Source organism: Tupaia chinensis, unplaced genomic scaffold (assembly GCF_000334495.1).
Source record: "Tupaia chinensis unplaced genomic scaffold, TupChi_1.0 Scaffold148698_1, whole genome shotgun sequence".
Classification (NCBI taxonomy): Eukaryota; Metazoa; Chordata; class Mammalia; order Scandentia; family Tupaiidae; genus Tupaia; species Tupaia belangeri.
The window spans coordinates 1,420,491-1,441,206 of record NW_006208547.1 but is presented as its reverse complement, the minus strand read 5'-3'; the positions used below and the strand labels follow the sequence as shown (position 1 = coordinate 1,441,206).

Sequence of the window (20,716 nt, the reverse complement as noted above, 5' to 3'; positions counted from 1 at the left end):
TTGCTATAGGGCGCGTGCGCTCGCCAGACAGACAGAGAGAGACAGAGAGATAGAAAGCAGGAAATCACCCCCCAGGGGGGATGGCCACGCCGCAATCCCTTCTTCTCCATTCTCCTCTAGGCATCTTGGGCACGCACGCACACGCGCCCAGCATGAGTTTAAGCCACCGGGTCTGGGACTCGAACCGCGGTCGACTACGTGGGAGTCCAGCAACATAGCCATTACACTAACTGCTGGTCCCTCTTTTAGCTTACTTTCACATTTTGCTGCTCGGCCTTTGTCTACTTCCTAAACAGGGCTAGGTGTATAGTAGCCAAACATCTGAATACTGTGAAGCTCAGAAAAGTCTTCATTCCCCACTGAACTTGTTGCAAAAAGAGAGAAATGGCTTTTCATAAATCTGATTTCAAAATTCATCCTTCGGTTACCACATTGGAAAACACAGTAGAAGGGAGAAATTAGCACAGAATTATTTCACAGTTAAAACACATAAGTTCACATTTATAGAAAAGTTCTCTAACAAATTATCCAAAAGTGAATACATTACCAAATGACTAAAACTTGAAGAGCCCCAAGGATGAGAGAACCAAGTATTATGTCTCCAACAAGGAACATGGTAACTTGTCTGCAAGTGTGGAAAAATTAGAAGGTATTACCAAAATGTCAGAAAAAGAATTTAGAATATTTATGGTGACAAAACTTCATGAGATAAAAGAGAAAAGAGACACTTAATTCTAGGAGATGAGGAAGTCCTTCTACGATATGAAAGAATTAGACACCATAAAGAAAGAATTAAATGGAACTATTAGAGATGAAGTTGTACTACAAAAATTGAAACCTCCCATGAAAGTATTAAAAACAGATTCAATCTTGCAGAAGATTGAATCTCTAATGTAGAAGACAAAATCTCTGACCTAGAAAAATATTAACAAAAAGATTGAAAAAAAACAGCTAAAAATAATGAAGACAACATATGGGAAATACTAGATACTATTAAATGCTAAAACATCTTAATAATGAGTATCTTGGAAGGTGAAGAAACTAATATGGGCATTCCACAAAATTCTGGAAGAAAATTTTCCAAGTCTAGAGAAGCACTCAAACATTCAGACCCAAGAAATACAAAAAAAACCCAAATAGAATCAACCCAAGAATACACTCTCCATGGCACATCATAGACAGATTGACCAAAACTACAAAGACAAGATACTAAAATTGGCAAGAGAGAAACGTCAAGTTACTTACAAAGTAATCTCATAAGGCTAACATTGGACCTCTCATTGGAGACAATACAAGCAAGGAAAAAATGGGGAAATATAGTCAGAGTGTAACATGAAAAACAATTTCAACCAAGATTACTATACCCAGCAAGATTATCCTTCAAGTGGGAAGAAAAGATAAAAACGTTCCCAGATAAACATAACCTGAAAGAATTTAGCATCTCCAGACCAGTTCTTCAAGAAGTTCTGAAAGGAGCACTATGACAAGAAAATTAAGGACAGACAAAAATAAGAGTACAGAAAACAATCAAGAATATGGTCAACTTAAAGCCAGGAACAAGTCTGGAAATATCAATAATAACATTGAATATAAATGGTTTAAATTCTCCAATAAAGAGACACAGACTGGCTAAATGGATAAAAAACAAAAACAAAACAAACCAAAAAACAGAAACCCTCCATCCGTTACCTACAAGAAACCCATCTCATGGATAAAGACATATGTAGTCTAAAAGTGAAGGACTGGAAAAAGATATTCCATTCAAATGGAAACCAGAAAAGAGCTGGAGTCATGATACTGATTTCAGACAAAATATGCTTTAAGACAAAAATGGTAAGAAGAGACAAATAAGGGCATTATATAATAGTAAAAAGGATAATTCATCAAGAAGATATGGTTATAAATATCTATGCACTCAACTCAGGAGCACCCAAATATGTGAAGAAAAGACTGCTAGATCTAAAAGGAGGGATGGAATTCAACAAGGTACTTGCTGGGAATCTCAACACCCATTATGTCCTTTAGACAGATCAACTAGACAAAAAATAAGCAAAGATATTCAGGATCTAAACAATATCACAAATAAAATGGACTTGACAGACATCTATAGAACTTCCCACCACCAAACCACAAAATATACATTTTTCTCATCCTGGTATGATATCTTCTCAAAGACTGGTCACATGATAGGTCACTGTGCGCTCGCCAGACAGAGAGAGAGAGACATAAAGACAGAAAGCGAGAAACCAACCCCCAGGGGGGATGGTCACGCCGCAATCCCTTCTACTCCATTCTCCTCTCAGGATCTTGGGCACGCACACACACGTGTCTGGCATGAGTTTTAAGCCACCAGGTCCAGGACGCAAACCGCGGTCGACTGTGTGGGAGTCCAGCGACACAGTCATTACACTAACTGCTGATTCCCTCAAAGCAAATCTTTACAAATTCAAAGACATAGAAACTATATCCAGCATCTTCTCTGACCATAATGGAATTAAACTTGATATCAGTTTTAGGAAAACCCCTTGAAAATACACAAACACATGGAAACCAAATAACCTACTCCTGAATGACTTCATGGCTACCAAAGAGATTAAGACTAAAATCAAAAGACTCATGGAAACAAATGATAATGAGTGCACGAGTTTCCATAATTGATGAGACACCACAAAAGCAGTCTTAAGAAGGAAATTCATAGCAATTAGTGTGCATAAGAAAAAGATGGAAAGGTGGTCAATAGACAACCTAACATCCTGCCTCAGGGAATTGGAGTAACAACTAAAAAATTAAATAAAAAATGTCAGGAGAAAAAAAATAATAAAGATTCAAGCAGAAATAAATGAAATAGGAAATAAATGAACCATACAGAAAATAAATGAAACCAAAAACTGGTTCTTTAAAAAGATAAACAAGATTGACACACTATTAGCTAAACTAATTAAGAAGAAGAGAGAAAGGAACTGGATAAATCAAAATCGCAATAAAACACGCAATATTACAACAGACATAATATAAATACAAAACATCATTAGAGGATACTATGAGTGACTATATACCAACAAATAAGAAAACCTGGATGAGATGGACAAATTCCTGGACACATATAATCTACCATAATGGATTCAGGAGGACATAGAAAGCCTGAATAGACCCATAATAAGTAATGAAATTTAATTTGTAATGAATAACTTCACAACAAAGAAAAGCCCAGGACCTGATGACTTCACTTCTGAATTCTAGAAAACTTCTGAAGAAGAGGTAACCCTCATTCTACTCAAATTATTTCTAAAGATCCAAAAAGAAGGAACCCTCCCAAATTAATTTTATGAAGCCTTCATCACTCTCATTCCCAAAACTGATAAGGACATGGCAAGAAAGGAAAACTACAGATCATATTCTGGTGAATATAGATGCAACAGTTCTAAACAAGGTACTAGCAAATCATATGCAACAGCATAATAAAAGGGTTATTCATCACAACCAGGTAAGCTTTACTTCAGGGGTGCCAGGGTGTTTCAACATACTCAAAACCATAAAGGTAATACATTATATTAACAGAAAGATAAAAACTATATGATAATTTCAATAATGCAGAAAAAGCATTTGACAAAATACAACATCCCTTCATCAAGACTCTCAGCAAAATCAGCATAGAAGAATCATTTATCATCATAATAAAAGCCATCTATGAAAAACATATAGCTAATATTATATTGAATGGGGGAAAAGCTGAAAGTTTTTCCATTAAAAACTGGTACAAGACAAGGTTGCCTACTCTCTCTACTCCTTTTCAATATAGTGCTAGAAGGGAACCAGCATTTAGCGTAATGGCTATGTCGCTGGACTCCCACGTAGTCGACCGCGGTTTGTGTCCCGGACCCGGTGGCTTAAAACTCACGCCGGGCGCGTGTGCGTGCGTGCCCAAGATCCCGAGAGGAGAATGGAGGAGAAGGGATTGCGGCGTGACCATCCCCCCTGGGGGGGTGATTTCTCGCTTTCTGTCTCTATGTCTCTCTCTGTCTGTCTGGCGAGCGCACGCGCCCTACAGTGAAAATCTCTCAAAAAAAAAAAAAAAATACAATATAGTGCTAGAAGTCCTAGTCAATGTAATCAGACAAGAGAATAAGATAAAAGGCATTCCAATAGGAAGAATTGAAATGATTGATGTTTGCAGATGACATGATTGTATACATAGAAGACCCAAAGGTACCCAGGAAAAAACCTTCTTTAAGTAATAAATGAATACAGTAAAGTGGCAGGATACAAAATCAACTTACAAAAATCTACAGCATTTCTATATACAAACAACAAGCAGACAGCAGTAGAACTGAAGAAAGTAATCCCATTTACTATGATCTCAAAAAACGTATAAAATACCTAGGAATAAATATAACCAAGGAAGTCAATGATCTCTACAAGGAAAACTATGAAAATCTTAAAAAAGAAATTGAAAATGACACAAAAAACATGGAAGGACATCCCATGTTCTTTGATTGGGAGAATTAATAAATATAATAAAAATGGCAATTTTACCCAAATTAATCTACATATTTAATGCAATCCCTATAAAATTTCAAGAGACATTCTTCACAGATCTAGAAAAGACAATCATAGAATTTGTTTGGGATCATAAAAGACCCTTTGTTGCCAAAGTAATCCTACACAAGATGAGTGGTTTGGGGAGCATCTTACTCACTGACCTCAAATTTATTACAAAGCTGTGATAATCAAAACAGCATAGTATTGGCATAAAAATAGACATGTGGACCAAAAGAATATAATAGAGACCCTAAAAATAAACACCAAAATATACAGCCAACTGATTTTTGACGAAGAGTACCAGTCAATCCAGTGGGAAAAGAAAAATCTCTTTAGCAAATGGTGCTAGAAAAACTACTCCACCTGCAGAAAGATGAATATGAACCCCTGTCTCTCATTATTAACAAAAATCAACTCAAAGTGGATCAAAGATCTAAACCTAAGACCTCAAACTATAAAACTACTGGTAGAAAACACTAGGGAAACTCTGGGAGACACTGGGGTAGGCAAGTACTTTTTAAGTAAGACCCCCACCCACCCAAAGGACAGGCAATAATCCCAAAAATAAACAAGTGAGATAATATCAGATTAAGAAGTTTCTGCACAGCAAAAGACATAGTAATTAGTATGATCATCAATCTTCAGAATGGGAGAATATTTTTGTAAACTATGCCTCAGATAAGGGACTGATAACCAGAATACACAAGGAACTCAAGTGGCTCAAACCAAACCAAACCAAACCAAACCAAACCAAACCAAACCAAACCAAACCAAACCAAACCAAACCAAACCAAACCAAACCAAACCAAACCAAACCAAACCAAACCAAACCAAACCAAACCAAACCAAACCAAACCAAACCAAACCAAACCGAAACAAAACCTTACTAACCCAATTAAAAGATGGGAAAAGGAGCTGAATAAACAACTCTCTAAGGAAGACATACAGTCAAAAAGCATATGAAAAAAATGCTCAACATCTCTCATCATAAGGGAGCTGCAGATCAAAACCACAATGAGATACCAACTAACCCCTTCCAGAATGGCAAAGATTAAAAAAACAAAAATTGATAAGTGCTTGTGGGGATGTGGTGAAAGAGAAACCTTCCTACACTGTTGGTGGGAATATAAGTTGTTCCAGTCACTATGGAGAACAATATGGAGGTTCCTCAAAGATTTACAAATAGAACTAATATAAGATCCAGCAATCCCACTCCTGGGTATCTACCAAAAGGACAGGAGAATACTCAGTTGCAAAAGTACTTGCACATTTATGTTTATTGTGGCATTATCCACAAAGGCTAAGACATGGAAACAACCCAAATATCCATGAATAGAGAAATGAATTGAAAAAGTGTGGCACATATACTCCATGGAATACTATTCAGTCATAAAAAACAAGACCCTGGCACTTGATAGAAAGTGGATGAATATGAAAGATTTTTTGCTGAGTGAAGTGAGCCAGGCTATGAAAGAGAGACATTGTATGTCTCCAGTTCACATACACTGACTGTCCACACTATGGAAGGGACTGAAAGACTGGAGGACATAAAAGCATTGAGAATAGTTATGGACACTGGAGACAGTGTGGAAGGAGGGTGGGGAAGGAGAAGAGTGTAAGGAAGGTAATTAGGGAGAAAAAAGAGAGGTAAGACATTTGTGGGACACAGGAATGGTTTATTATGTTTCGACAATGATGTATATAGTATTCTCAACTGGACTGGTCTGAGGTGCGTTTATGTTAGGTAAACTTTCTATACAAGCTAAATGATGTATAGCTATTAAAGGTATAAAATAGTAATAATAATGAACAAATTCAACAAACATTTCTATATCACCTGTTATGTATGAGGCAGTTTTCTAAATTCTAGGGTTACAGAAGGGAACCAAACTGAGATCCTACCCTATTAGGTCTTCTGTTCTAGTAGACATAGGAGAGACGAGCTGGTAATTGTGTAGTTATTTGTCAGAGCCATCTCATCAAATTAAAGGGAATGCTTCAAGCTCTTAAGTCTGATCTCTGATGAGATTTTTAACTTTAAAAAAATAGTTACATGATGGGACCAGCAGTTAGTGTAATGGCTATGTCACTGGACTCCCACATAGTCGACCACTGTTCGCGTCCCAGACCCGGTGGATTAAAACTCACGCTGGGCGCGTGCCCAAGATCCCGAGAGGAGAATGGAGGAGAAGGGATTGTGGCGTGGCCATTCCCCCTGGGGGGTGATTTCTCGCTTTCTGTCTCTCTGTCTTTCTGTCTGTCTGGCGAGCGCACTATACTGAAAACCTCTCCAAAAAAAAAAAAAAATAGTTACACGAAATCACCAGAGGGAAAACCAAAAGAACATGACATTTTCTGAGAACAAGTTTTTTTCTTTTTAATTTTTATTTTTTTTCCCCTCTTATTCATGACGGAGTACATGTGTGCCCATGTGAAAGAAAGAGAAAGAAGAACACCTTCCACAAGGTCTTGTCATGGTCTGCTACCCTTCCTCCAGTCCTCATGTCCTTAGATCTGGGTCACCACGCGCGCCTGTGCATTTCAGGCTGACCGGCATGGAATTAAAACATTGGTTACTGTGTAGGATCCTCTACTTCTGATCCGATGGTGCCTTACCGTTGTGCTGCAGAGCTGGCCTGAGAACCATTAGAGGCTTCTTGGGCAAACTGAACCACCTTTGAAATGCTGACTCTCTCTTCAGGATCACCCTTACGTGAATCTCTTGCATGTCTTTCTCTTTGACTCTTACAACATTCTCTTGTCCTCTAACTCTTAAATATTCATACATTGCAAAGGACTCAAAACCATGAACTGGTTTTCTCCTACGTGATCATCCAGGCTTCTGTTGCTTCCTTCCCTTAGTGCCTGACCATGGTCATTTGACTCCCAGCATTCTCCAGACATCACAAATCGAGGAGGGAAAATTCAGAAGTTAATATTCAAACTAGTCCATTTCTCTCCCTTTAGCTTCTCTAGTAAATTTTTAGGAGGAGTTAGGATTTTTAGAAATTATCATAAGATGATATGGGTAATGTCATCTTATCTTTTTAGAAGAAAATACTAGGCAGATAGGAAAATACAAGAACGCTAGACTGCAGAAACCCTCAAGGGCAGTAGATATGGACTATTTTTCCAATATGCATGCTTCTTTTTAATCAAAAGTTCTCTGAAATTTACTATCAAGGGACTGTTTGTATAAAGAATTATTTTGAGTTTTTCAAAGGGAAATATTGAACTGATATCTGAGGAATTAGTTTTCTTTTTAGGAATGGTTAGGGTTTTCAGTATACTTTCCCTTACTGCCACTCAACATATAAAATTCAGATTAGCCTTGGTGAGTCGAAATAAATGCCCCAGCTGTAATTCGTAACCTGGTATCAGAAAGAGCAGTGTCAACAACAGAGCCCGTAAGAAAGCCTGGCAATATTCATACCAGTTAAATACTGTTTTTCAGGGTATTTTGTCTTCCTCCACACTTGTCTAAATTAAAAACATTCTTTCTAGTAAGTTTGACAAGATAGTAACAAACCCATAAGTTCATTGCCAGCAGTAAAGGATGATTCACAAACAAGAAATTGACAGATTTTTATGATTACAGTCTCCCAAAAGTGTTCCTAGAAATTGATAGATACATAAAAAGAAATAAACATGGGAAAAAAGAGGTATAAATGGGCTTTTTCGTTAGAACAAATGATGGAAAGCATCAACTCCACCTAACCCTCTGCCTTTTGTGAGTTTTGATTTCATTGGTTGACCTGCAATCATAATCTTTAGAAGAAATAGTAAAAGAGGCCAAGAGGTAACTAAGAAGATGGGTGACTGGAAATAAATGCTTCCTTAAGCATTTGTTTCCTTTCAGGAATGTCCTTCTGAAATGTTAGTCCCATAGAACCACTTAAGCAGTAGCAAGGAGAGAAGTAGAGGCTGTTACTAATTTTTAAGGCTAGCTGACAGCTTTCATTCCAAGAACAAGACTTAGCTTTGCATTTTGAATAATGCAAAGATTTTCATTAGCTAGAATGGGAATCAAAATGATAAATGATACGTTGTCTGCCAAAATACTGTGACATTACATTCTATTTGTGGTTTCTATTCAGAATAAGCTTTCCAGAAGTATACTTAGGCAAATTAGAAAGCTACCAGTATTGTTTCCTTATTTGATGTATAAATTTTGGAAAAGCAATTCAAGGACACATCTTCCTGACTGTGGGCTGATAACAGTCATGTCCAAAGGGCAGTTCATTATTGCACCTAAAAGCTAAGCGTTGGCACAAACTGTAGGAGTCTGAGATCATTGCAATTGGTTTCAGATATTACTTTTTGCTCACATCTGCCTTCTAAAGACCCTGGAACAATTTGATTACATCTGCACTTTTGATTCCTACTTTTTCAATAAAAAAGATGTAAAATTGCCCTCGCTAGAGACTCATCAGACTAAAAGGTTTGTGATTACTTTTTACTGTCATCTCTCTTCCAGCAGATTATCATGTTAAGTTGGTCTTGGGTATATTTACTTGGAGCACCTACAGCTCTTTCTGACTCTAAGTATTATTTGAATTGATGGCAACACATGACCATATCCAGATGTCTCTTGATAACTCAATCTATAGCCCTAATAGCAAACACTAGAATGAAATCATTAATGGATAGACTGCTAGCAGCTGCCTTCAACCCAGTTTGATAGGCATTAAAGTAGCTGATTCAGAGATTTCTATAAAGAAACTTAGGCTAATTAAAACCACCAAAGTTAGTGAAACTACAATATCTCCCACTAGAAATACAACTTATATAAACTGACATTATTACTCTACAAGAAGGCTGATAGAAGGTTGAAGAATGTTTGCTCAGTTTAGATGAGCCTTTTATTTTTCAAGCCGTTTTGCATTTTCTAGTTTTGCTTAAAATCACAAATCTCAACAGAAAGACTTTTATATACTTATTCTCTTCAATAAAAGAAGACTATTAGTAAATGTGCCCTTTCTCCCACAATAAGGTAGGACTGAGCTCTGGCACCTTTTCCAAGCCTCCAAACAGTTTGGTGAGGAGGAAAAGAAAGGGGACTAGTGTTTCTGGACCCACTCAAAAGAACTTCGTAAGAGATTCAGCTGGGATTGATCAGTGAATCCATTCTTTTCAAGTATTCATTTAGCACAAATTCTAGTAACATCCTTTTAGGTCTTAATTCCAGTTAAAATTTTTCATGCTCAACTAGTTTTTGGCTGTGCAGCTGTCTTAGCTGTGATTTGCAAGTCTGCTGTTAACTTTCTGTGCATTAACTTTGTGAGATGTGGCATTACCAATGAAACTCCTAAAAATACAGTTTTCGAAATTAACCTCAAAATGAAAAGTGTTGACATTACAACTATATTTTTGAAGTGTCAGAAACTTTCAGGTTCATCTAATATTGAAAAAAAAATCAATCCCCAAGTAAGCATAAAATATATGATGCAATATGTTTGAATATTTTCACTGCCTGGCATGATTAACTTCAGGGTATAATATTCTTCCATTTGGTAAAGTAAATTGAGATGAGATCCCTTGTCAACTGGATTCCAGTTTATTTATAAAGCACTGCGTGTGTTTCCTGGAGAGCATTTCTCAGACCCCTTTGAAGTTATGTCCTAGAAAGAGGTTAGAATGGCGAGGTACTTGTCCTCATTTTGCTAGAATTCACTACTAGTCAGATAGCCACTGCTATAATATAACTAAACCTCCGGTTTGGTTAGGTCAGATTTACCTAAAATAACTTATTTTCTTAAAATAAATTAATTTTTTCTTTAGTTTTATATGACCCCATGACAGAATTATGCCAAGAAGTTCTCTATACGTTAGCAGGTGCTCAATAAAAGTAATTTATTGGCCTACATTGCTAAATCTCTTACCTAACTCCAGATAATAATACATCTTTTATGTGGGTGTTCGGCTAAAACATGACTTAGCTTCTATGTACTCCATTAATTATTTTTAAACATCTCTTATATTCCTTTTGTAATTAAAATATTTTTATTATTTAATTTTATTTATTATCATCATTTAAAAAAATGACTATAGGACATGTGCACTCACCAAAGAGAGAAAGAGAAGGAGAGAGACAGAGAATGAGAAAACAAGCCACCAGTTCTGAGACGTAACCACAGTTGTCCCTGTGGGAGTGCAGTGCCTTCACCACCACATCACCTGCTGACCCCTCTTGTATTATTTTTTTTATATACTACCTTGAAGGTTATAAGTTTTAGTTTTTCATAGCATTCTATATAGCTCATGCTAAAACATACTGTGTTTGTTATTACTAGTATCAGACTTCAAAATTCTGTGACCAGTATGCTTAAAATTGGTGATGGATCAAACACCCCCCTAATTATTGACTCAGCATCACGTGTGGGTCTCTGATGAAAAGTTACCAAGACATGAGATGATAGCAAGCCTTATGCTTCCTGTCTCTGCACACTCCCACACAGCCTGGATGGAGAAGTTCAATACTGAGTGCTTCCTTCTGTGCGTGCAGTTCAGCTTGTCAGTTTTGGATTATAATGTCACTATGCTGAGCCGGATCATTTTAGAGTCCAGATACTAATACTTCCATAGCCCAGTAGTGATTAGTTTTGGAGGCTGTATCTCATCTAAAATGAGCCCACATGGGTAACCCATAGCCCAGTAGTGATTAGTTTTGGAGGCTTCTCTCATCCAAAATGAGCCCACAGGGGTAAAAGTACTAATAGTACTTACAAGTATCTTCTTCTTCCATGGAAATACTGATCACATAACAGGCGTACACGAAACCAACCAACTGCAAAGGAGAAAAAACATCTACTTTCAGAAGCTATGCCTAATGTCCATAGTTAAAGAGCCGAGTCTAATCTGATAAAGGATATATAGTAGTAATTTTATATACATGTAACATAAAAAACTTATTTTAAAATAATAAGTGTTATTTAAAAGAGCCTTTTCAGTCCATGAAGCCTTAATAGCTTTCTTAAAAAAGATACTTAGGAATGGGGGGGAAAGAAAATTTCTAGATATTTCACATAGATTTTGATTTGAGAGTAACAGTTTCTACATCTTAAAATGAGCACAGATTGTTCAGAACATACTTTTTAAAGTTTTGACTATAGCACCATTTGTGCTAGCACTCATTATTCCTACAATTATTTTGTCTAATAGCTGCTAAAGAAATCAAAGCATGCTGCTTATAAATTAAATCCTAATTATCTACTTAATTATTTGAAATGATCTGAAAAATGTAAATTCTACTTAGATGCTACATTATTTTGTTAATTATAGTATGAGAAAATGCATTAACTTTTTGGTGATTAGTTAGTGGTAAAATAAGAGCAAAAAGATAATTTATACTTTAGATATTAGTAGTTCAAGGAACCCAGGCAGGTCCAGACTATAACCTTTTTGGAGTGTCATAGTGTTTCCTGCACTTTTTATACTGAGAAGACAGTTTTTATTCCATACAGCCAGAGACATAATTCCTGGACAACACTACCGATAGACCTAGTCTAGTCTAAAATCACTCTAAATGCTTTGACAGGTGTGAAAACTAGATACCTCCACAGCAGTTATATCTACCTTGCCTTTCTCTCCATTGTGTAAGTCCATTTCCTCCCCCCAACCACTATTATAGAAAAACATTTCCTGTAGTTGCAATGCCCAAGGCTGAAGTTGCCACTGCACAGAACAATATATCTGGGGTTTCCAACTGACCACACGGATTAGGACCCAGAGATTGTAAGCTTTCTCCATCAAGAGTATCAAAACAGGGGAACCAGCAGTTAGCATAATGGCTATGTCGCTGGACTCCCACGTAGTCGACCACAGTTCGCACTCCGGACCCAGTGGCTTAAAACTCATGCCAGGCGCGTGTGCATGTGTGCCCAAGATCCCGAGAGGAGAACGGAGGAGAAAGGGTTGCGGCGTGACCATCCCCCCTGGGGGGTGATTTCTCGCTTTCTGTCTCTATGTCTCTCTCTGTCTGGCGAGTGCACGCACCCTATAGCGAAAAAAAAGAAAAACCTTTCCAAAAAAAAGAAAGAGTATCAAAACAGGGCTGGCCCCACGGCCTGGTGGTTAAGGCAGTTGGATTCCCACATGGTCAACAGTGTAGTTCAAGTATTAGAACTTGAGAAAGTGGTTTGAGAAACACTCTGGGTACGTGTGTGTATGTGTGTGTGTGTGTGTGTGTGCCTAAAATCCCAAAAGGAGTGAGAGATGGAGAAAGGTTTGCAGCATAACCATTCCTATTGGGGGTGCTTTCTCCCTCTCTCTGTTACCTCTGGCAAGCACACATGCCCTTTAGCACGTGCACATGCACACACACACACACACACACACACTCACAAGTGCCCAGTGAGAAGGTGCTTTCTCTCCCTCTCTGGCAAGCACATGTGCCTTCTGGTACTTAAAAAATAAAAATAAAATAAAAGAATCAAGTCAATACACACATCAGTGTTACTGTTAATCTCAGTACATTGTGGCTCTTGCTCCCCCACAGACTTCTGCTTCCACCTCAGTGCCATATGTAAACTTTTGACAAGTGGGTTGAGTAGGGATCCAGTGTTCAACTACATAAGTCAGATATGGTTGAAAGTTAATCCTTCTTATGTTTTTAGATGAAAATAAATGAAAATAGAAGTTGTAACATGTAATTCTCATGGTTTATCAGAATATCTTGTACACGTCTTTTAGGACATGTGTTCTATGTGAAATTATCTTGTGTAGCTCTCTGCTTTGGAGAATTTCCTTTGAAGAAGGTCCTTTTGCTTGAGAAATAGTTCACTGAGTTCAGTGGCATGAGCTCTAGTGACATAAAAACTGACTGGTCATATTTCTTTTGAACCCTAAAGAGCTAGACCAAGTGCACCAAAATAGATTGAGAGTCTCTTCTTATCCAGGGTGACTAAAATGATTGACACTCTGAGTCTCTTTCAGCTGTACTGCAAGGAAGGAGAAGGGTAGCAGTGGGAGGCATGATTCATGCTACACTTTTAAATTCTTTGAACTAGTTCTGTAGTTTTGCATACAGACAGAAATTTAGATTCTGTATTGCTAATTTTATTGGAGACTAAGTCTGCAGTTGCTTGACAGCTTTTATATTACAACAAATTTTCTTCTACAACAAATTCAGGTAAATTAAACTCTACAATTATTATTTTTCCATTTATATGAGTGAGAGGTAAGTAAAGGTACATGCTATAGTCTGAAAGTGTCCCTCCATAATTCATGTATTGAAAGTTAGTTAAGAGGGTGAAAACTTAATCTGACTCTGGTGTTGAAAAGTAGGTACATTGGGAAGAGATTAGGATGGAGTGAAGCCATCAGGGTGGAGCTCACATGATTGAATCCTGGTGTACTCTTATTTTTAAAAATTGTTTGTTTACTTATTTAATTTTATTTGTTACTATTATTATTTAACTTGACCATACAGAGACAGAGATTGAGAAAGGGAAAGTGAGAAAGCAAACCACCAGGTCTGGAACTCGAACCACGATCAGCTATGTGAGAGTTCAGTGCCTTAACCACGATGCCACCTGCCAGCTCCTACCTGGTGAGTTTTTAAGGAGTAGGAATAAAACAGATACAACCATGTTCTTGCCCTCCCTATTTGATGCCCTCTTCAGAAAACCCCTATCAACAAAAGACTTTCCTGAGATGTGTCCCCTTGACCTTGGACCTTCAAAATTGTGAGCTAAATAAATCTCTGTTCTTTATAAAATACCCCATGTAGTATTCAGTGGCTAGTGACAAAAAAGTGAACTAAAATAGGACGTCAAAATGCTTTGATTGAGTGAGTGCTATAGTACTTGTCTAGACTAATGCTAAGACCTTCATGATAGCTTGATGCTACAATAAATATAATTTTTCTATACTCTAATAGATTATTCTTCTCGAAAAAATAGAACAGTTCTACTACTTCTATGTTGGCTTAAAGTAAGGTTTATTATTTTTTCTTTATTGATATCTTTCGATATGAAAATGAGGTCTAAAATATATATTAGTATGTAGTAGACTTTTAGACAGAGAATATATATTTTGGTGTTTTCTAATATTGGCTTACTCAATTTGGCATGCCTGGGTCCATCAGCATTTATTGGTAGGTCTATCAGCATTTACTGGTTGAACCATTGGCATTTACTGGAAGAAAGGCCAGAGGATTGATGAGAAGGTCCCTTGAGAGCAAACTCAGTCATGATGAAACACTCTTCTCACGTATCAATATGTAGAGTTAATTTGATGAAGTTGAGCTGGAAATCTGACAGGAGACCACTTTCCTTTGATAAAGAAAAAAAAAAAAAATCCCATCCCAGTAGAGAAATCTTGACCTGAAACTAAATCTACACCACCCACTTTTAGTTTGCCTTCTAGCTGTTGTAAGAGTCCTGGAAAGTAATCTTTTCTTGCTTTAGGTTTTTTCATAGAGAGCATGCACTTGCTGGAGAGAGACAGAGATGGAAGGTGAGAAATCACCCCCTGGGGGGGATAGCCATGCTACAATCTCATTTTCTCCATTCTCATCTTGGGATTTGGGACATGCACACACATGCATCCAGTATGAATTTGTAGTGTCTGGGACTCAAACCATGATGACCATGTGGGAACGTAGCACCTTAAACATGATGCCACCTGCTTGCCCCAGAAAGTACTAATTCTTAATAGTTCTATTATAAATTGTTTCATTACATATATATGTATTTTAATTGATGGAAGATAATATGTACTCACCAAGTAGAGAAAGAGAGAGAGAAAGAGGGAGCAAGCACTTCTCCCCCTGCACGGGGTATGGTCATGCTATAATCTCTTCATTCTTACATCCTGTTAGGATCCCTGCCCTGCTTCCATCCCCCCACCACACACACAGACACACACGTGCCCAGTGTGTTTTTCAGGCCTCTAGAGTAGGCATTCAAACTGCAGTCAGTCAGGTGGGATCTGGCTCCCTCAACCACTAGGCTACGGGGCTGGCCAGCTTTGTTACACAGTTATACATTTAATCATAGAAATCTATGAATCTTCTATTTTATAAGGAATCTTTATAATATAAAATAAAATTTTACTTTTGTAGGAAACTTTTACATGATTTTAATGGAAAGACTGACCAGATGGCTAATGCTGAAAAATAAATGCTTGCTTTGTGGTCTTGAATTCACCATTCAAATAAGTGCAGTTGGAATTCATGTAAAGTATGGAAGTAAGATGAGAAATTGAGCAAATTAGAAGGCATGTAAAGGTGCTCACAGAAGAGCTTTGATAAAGGCAAAAGAGAGCAAGCTCTTGGATATTTTATTTCAGAAAATGTATTTTCTTGAGTTCTATGCAACTCGTAGTTTTTCCCTATAGTTTTAAGGCCATGGATTATGCTGAAAATATTGGGTTAATGGTGTTCTCTAAAAAGATTTATTGTCTATGTGCTGAAGAAAATGAATGAATTTATTTATTTTTCTTTTCCAAATAAGTCTTGATTGGCAGAAAATAAGGTCAGGTTCTTCATCACAGTGACAGAACACTATCCCTCCCTATCCAGGGAAATTTCCTTACTGATCAAATGTGGGCAGAGTTGATGATAATAGAACAATGTATAGCAACAGAAAATTTGTCAGTTCCAATTATTCACTAATGGACCTAAAATTGTTGTGATTGATGACATGAAAGCAATTTTGGCCAGGTATTGAAATATAGAGTATTGTTAGCTGGAGACAAGGAAATGACGACATGCCTTACTAGAACTATTAGCTGCACTCTAGGCCCTCAAACAGAATTTGTCAGTCATAATTGGAGTATCATCACAAATGAATTAATTAAAATATTTCCTTTTCCTTTTGCTTTATTGATGTGCACAATAATAAAATATTTATTTCAAAAATTACTTTTATTATTGTAATTAACCAAACTACTGCTTAATTAATAATGTTATCCCCATGAGAACCTGTCTAGACATCATGTTAATCACCAATTTCCAGATGGTTGATTGTTGTGTAGGTCTTGGTTTCTCAAAATAGGAATCGAAATGATCCCTGTGGCTTTCTGCTTTTCTACAAGAAATGGAATAAAGTGCATTCTTGCCGATAGCAAACATACACAAAGTAAATAACATCAATAGTCTTGATTGATTCCGCTTTGAATAAAGTTTTGAAAGCATCATTCTTTTTAAAGACACACTTTTTTCCTATTCTATTAAAGTCACCTGTTTTTCTTTTTTTTAAAGAATTCTTTAAATTAACTTTATTTATTTTTTTAATTTGACCGGAAGAGGGGAAAGAGAGAGAGAGAGAGAGAGAGAGAGAGAGAGAGAGAGAGAGGAGAGGAGAGGAGAGGAGAGGAGAGGAGAGGAGAAGAGAAGAGGAGAGAGAGAAGAGAAGAGGAGAAGGGAGAGAAGAGGAGAGGAGAGGAGAGGAGAGGAGAGGAGAGGAGAGGAGAGGAGAGGAGAAGAGAAGAGGAGAGAAAGTGAGAAAGCAAGCCACTAGGGCCAGGACTCGAACTGAGGTGGGAGTCCAGTGCCCTTAACCACAACATCACCTGCCAGCCCCTAAAGCTACCTGTTTCTATAGTTATATAATTTAAAATATTTTCCCCTTTATATTGTAAATTCTGGTGGCATAAATTCCAATTTCTTCAATATACTGAATGAATGTAAATGATATAAGACTAGATTGCAACACTGCTTTTTGTGTAAGGGATCAATTAAGTTTTGCAAATAGGATTTGTGTATAGGATTGATTTATTTTAACCTGCGTGCCTTGTGTAAGGATCGACAAGGTTCGGTTTCACACATGCAGACCCTGGGACGATGGCCACTGGCTATGTGTCAGGCTAGCTATGGACCTTACTAAGAATTAGTCAAATAATTAAGTCAGTTTTGAAATTATGAGTGTCTTAAGGGACCATTGTTAGGTGAAATAGATGGATGAGAAAAGCTCACTGAGGAAACTCAGAGAAGAAAAGCATTTAGGTGAGAGAATCAGGGGTTGAAGGAAGTCAAGAGGATTTTTGAACAAAGTAACTCCTCAACCACTTTCCTGAATTTCCCATCATTCACAGGAACACTTAAGCCTTAAAGCTTGGGAAAATACTTAAGAAATGACAGAAGTTTCTCTATTGAACACATGGGTTCTTTGTTAGTTAATTTTTCATCAAATTCAAAATGACTTTATGAAACATTTGGCCAAAGCTGCCCGTGGTAGTCAGCAGAGGCTGACAGGCCAACCATATTGAGTTTTATCTCTATGAATGTTATTAAGTTGAACATTTGTGAGTGAAAGCTCTGTATGCTATTTATTTGGGTTAAGGTACTAACTTGTAAGAGAAAGCATACCTACTTACTGTAAGAAAACATGAAAGGATTGGGATTTTACTCTACTTGTAAGTTAATAAATTAGCCTGTTACTATTTCATTGAACTGAAGGATTTACTCACAGAACAGCAGGCAGCATGGATTTCAGATCCCTTTGTTACAATCCCCACACCCAGTAGGCCAGAATGGACATCTACACCCTTTGGGAGGTGTAGTATTGGAGGGGAACTCTAAGCCACTTTTATAGTAAGGAGAAGCAAGCCCACTTTTTGTCAAGGATGAAATGGGGAAGAAACAACCTCATTCCTAAGGGTTGTTTGCTGAAAACACATGAGGAATGGCCCAGGTAAAAAGCAGTGACAAGCTTAGGAGTTATCAGTATCTATAGGTGGTATTTAAAGCTCTGTGATAAATTAGATCACTAAAGAAGTAAGAGAAGTCAGAGAAGGAATCCAAAGATAATGTTCTGGGGCCTCATGACTCTGGGATTGTAGAGAAGGCAAGAAACCAGAAAAAAATCAACAGGACTAACTAGGGAAATGTGAGTGACTGAGAAATTGAGGGCAATCAAGTGGGTTGAAGGTCTCTGACAGGTCAAGAACAACAGGGATTGAGTGTTGACCATGGGATAGGGCAACATACAGGATGTTGTTGACCTTGATGGGTTTTTTGGAGTGTAGGACAAAGTATAATTGGAATAGTTTTGAGAGAAAAATAGGATATCAATCATTCTTTCAAGGAGTTTTGCCAAGAAGGAGAGCAGAAGAAAAGGAGTGGGAAAAAAAGTGAAGTCAAAGAGGTTTCCTTTTTTCCTTTCTTCTTTCTTTTTTAAGCTGGCCATTATCATAGCATATTTATGTTCCTTTTATTTTTAATTACTAGAGGATGCATGCACTTGCCAGAAGGAGATGGGCTGGTAAGAAAGTACCCCTCAATAGGGCATGGTCAGACCACAATCCTTCCTCCTCCATTTTTCCATCCTGTTGGGATTTTAGGCACATATGTGTGTGCATACACACATCCACACCTGGTTTGTTTCTTAAACCACTGGGGACAAAATTGGTGTTGCAGTCATCATATGGGATCCACGTACCGTGGTCAACTATGTGGGAGTCCAGCGACATAGCCATTACACTAACTGCTGGTCCCTCTGGTGTGAGTTTTAAGCCATGGGGCCAGGATGCCAACCATGGTCAGCTACATGGAGTCCAGTGACGTAGCCATTATGCCATCTGCTGGTCCTCTCATGCTCTGCTTTGTACCAGTTATGTGTGCATTTGCTATGTTCTCAGTGGATCCTGGAAAGCAGAAACTGCCCTCTGAGAACTGATACCCTCTGTGAGATCTGCTATGGTTTCTGCAGGGAGAGGCCTGCTTCTTCTTCTTCTTGGACACAGCTTCATACTCCTCTGTTGAGGTTCATTGCACATAATGATACCCCCTGATCTATTGACATGCCTCTTTCCACCACCAAGCTCTTTCAAAATGAGAGTTTTTTTCTCAACCCAATTTTACACTTCTGACAGTATGCATTTTGTCAGGTCAGAAGAAGGTACTCACCAAGTGCTTTTGAATAAATAAATGATGAGAAGCTTTGTATTCCTAAGTGAGGTAGGGAGAGGAAACCAGTATGTCTGAAATAAAGTGGATGAATTTCGGAATGTCAGCACATTAGCAACACTGAAGTTCCCACATAGGTCACCGTGTCACCCGGTTGATGTTAAACCTAGCTCAGCTCCTGTGTTCCCGAGTTATTGCCCTAATTCAGTAAGTTGCACAGATTTTTGCTGCTTTGCTTAGGGACCATCTGTAAACATGAGAACAAGCCAATGATTTTTATCATTTTCAACAGATGGACGAAACAAACATGTAGAAAGTAAAGGGATATTAGTCTCTTTTCATTTATGAGTTAACCATTGAACTAAACATTCAAAGGATATTAAAAATAGCTACAGGTATTTCCAGAATATATACTACTTCCCTTACTGGGGAGGGGAGATATACTATGAGGAGATATCAGAAAGTTTATGGGGACCAGCAGTTAGTATAATGACTATGTTGCTGGACTCCCACGTGGTCGACCGTGGTTCGAGTCCTGGACCCGGTGGCTTAAACTCATGCCGGGCGTGTGTGCGTGCGTGCCCAAGATCCCGAGAGGAGAGCGGAGGAGAAGGGATTGCGGCGTGGCCATCCCCCCCCCCAGGGGGGGTGATTTCTCACTTTCTGTCTCTCTGTCTGGCGAGTACACGTGCCCTATAGCAAAAACCTCTCAAAAAAAAAAGTTTATGGAAAAATGAGATTAAAGTATGAGTTTATTTTGGTGCAACAAATTTGGAATCCATGCATAGTTTTCTTATATACATTTTCCATAAGCTTTCTGGTGACCCTTCATATGTTAAGATAATTTTACAGCCATTGCTGACCTGATATGGAGGTTTTTATGAGGCATGGTAGTGTTCCAACTCTCATAGCAAGGCTAAATTCATCATTCTGCCTTGTCATAAGTCAGGATAATGGGCACATACCACATGGTGACTACTTTGGAAAGTTTCAGACTTTGTTTTCCAGGCGGATGAGGGCTCAGCTTTGTCCAATGACTCACTCTCAGTTTGGGGTTGGACAGTAGGCTTATTTCTTCCTTTTTAGGGGGATGATCGAAAAACTCTGAGTCTGAAGAACAGGCAGCAGGCAGGCTGTTTCATCTCACACTGCTTCGTGGACACATTTCTTTCTCTATGGTTCCCAAGAGGGCTTTTTTATGTGACTATCACATGTCCATCTGTTTTTTCTTGCAAACCCAGCAGCATACAAGTCTAGGGTCTTAGGATTCTCTGGGGGAAGATAGTCTAGTAGGAGCTGCCTTTTTGTTTATTTGGATTATTCAGG

General features: G+C 38.0%; 1 protein-coding gene across 1 annotated transcript in view; it reads right to left on the bottom strand.

Annotated features, from left to right (window-relative positions):
* The window catches only part of NKAIN3 (sodium/potassium transporting ATPase interacting 3), a 453,115-nt gene that overhangs the window by 61,806 nt on the left and 370,593 nt on the right, over positions 1-20,716 (bottom strand). Inside the window, exon 7 of the mRNA XM_006170605.2 lies at positions 11,266-11,326. Within this exon, the coding sequence (XP_006170667.1) occupies positions 11,266-11,326 (61 nt within the window). The remainder of the gene's footprint in view (positions 1-11,265; positions 11,327-20,716) is intronic.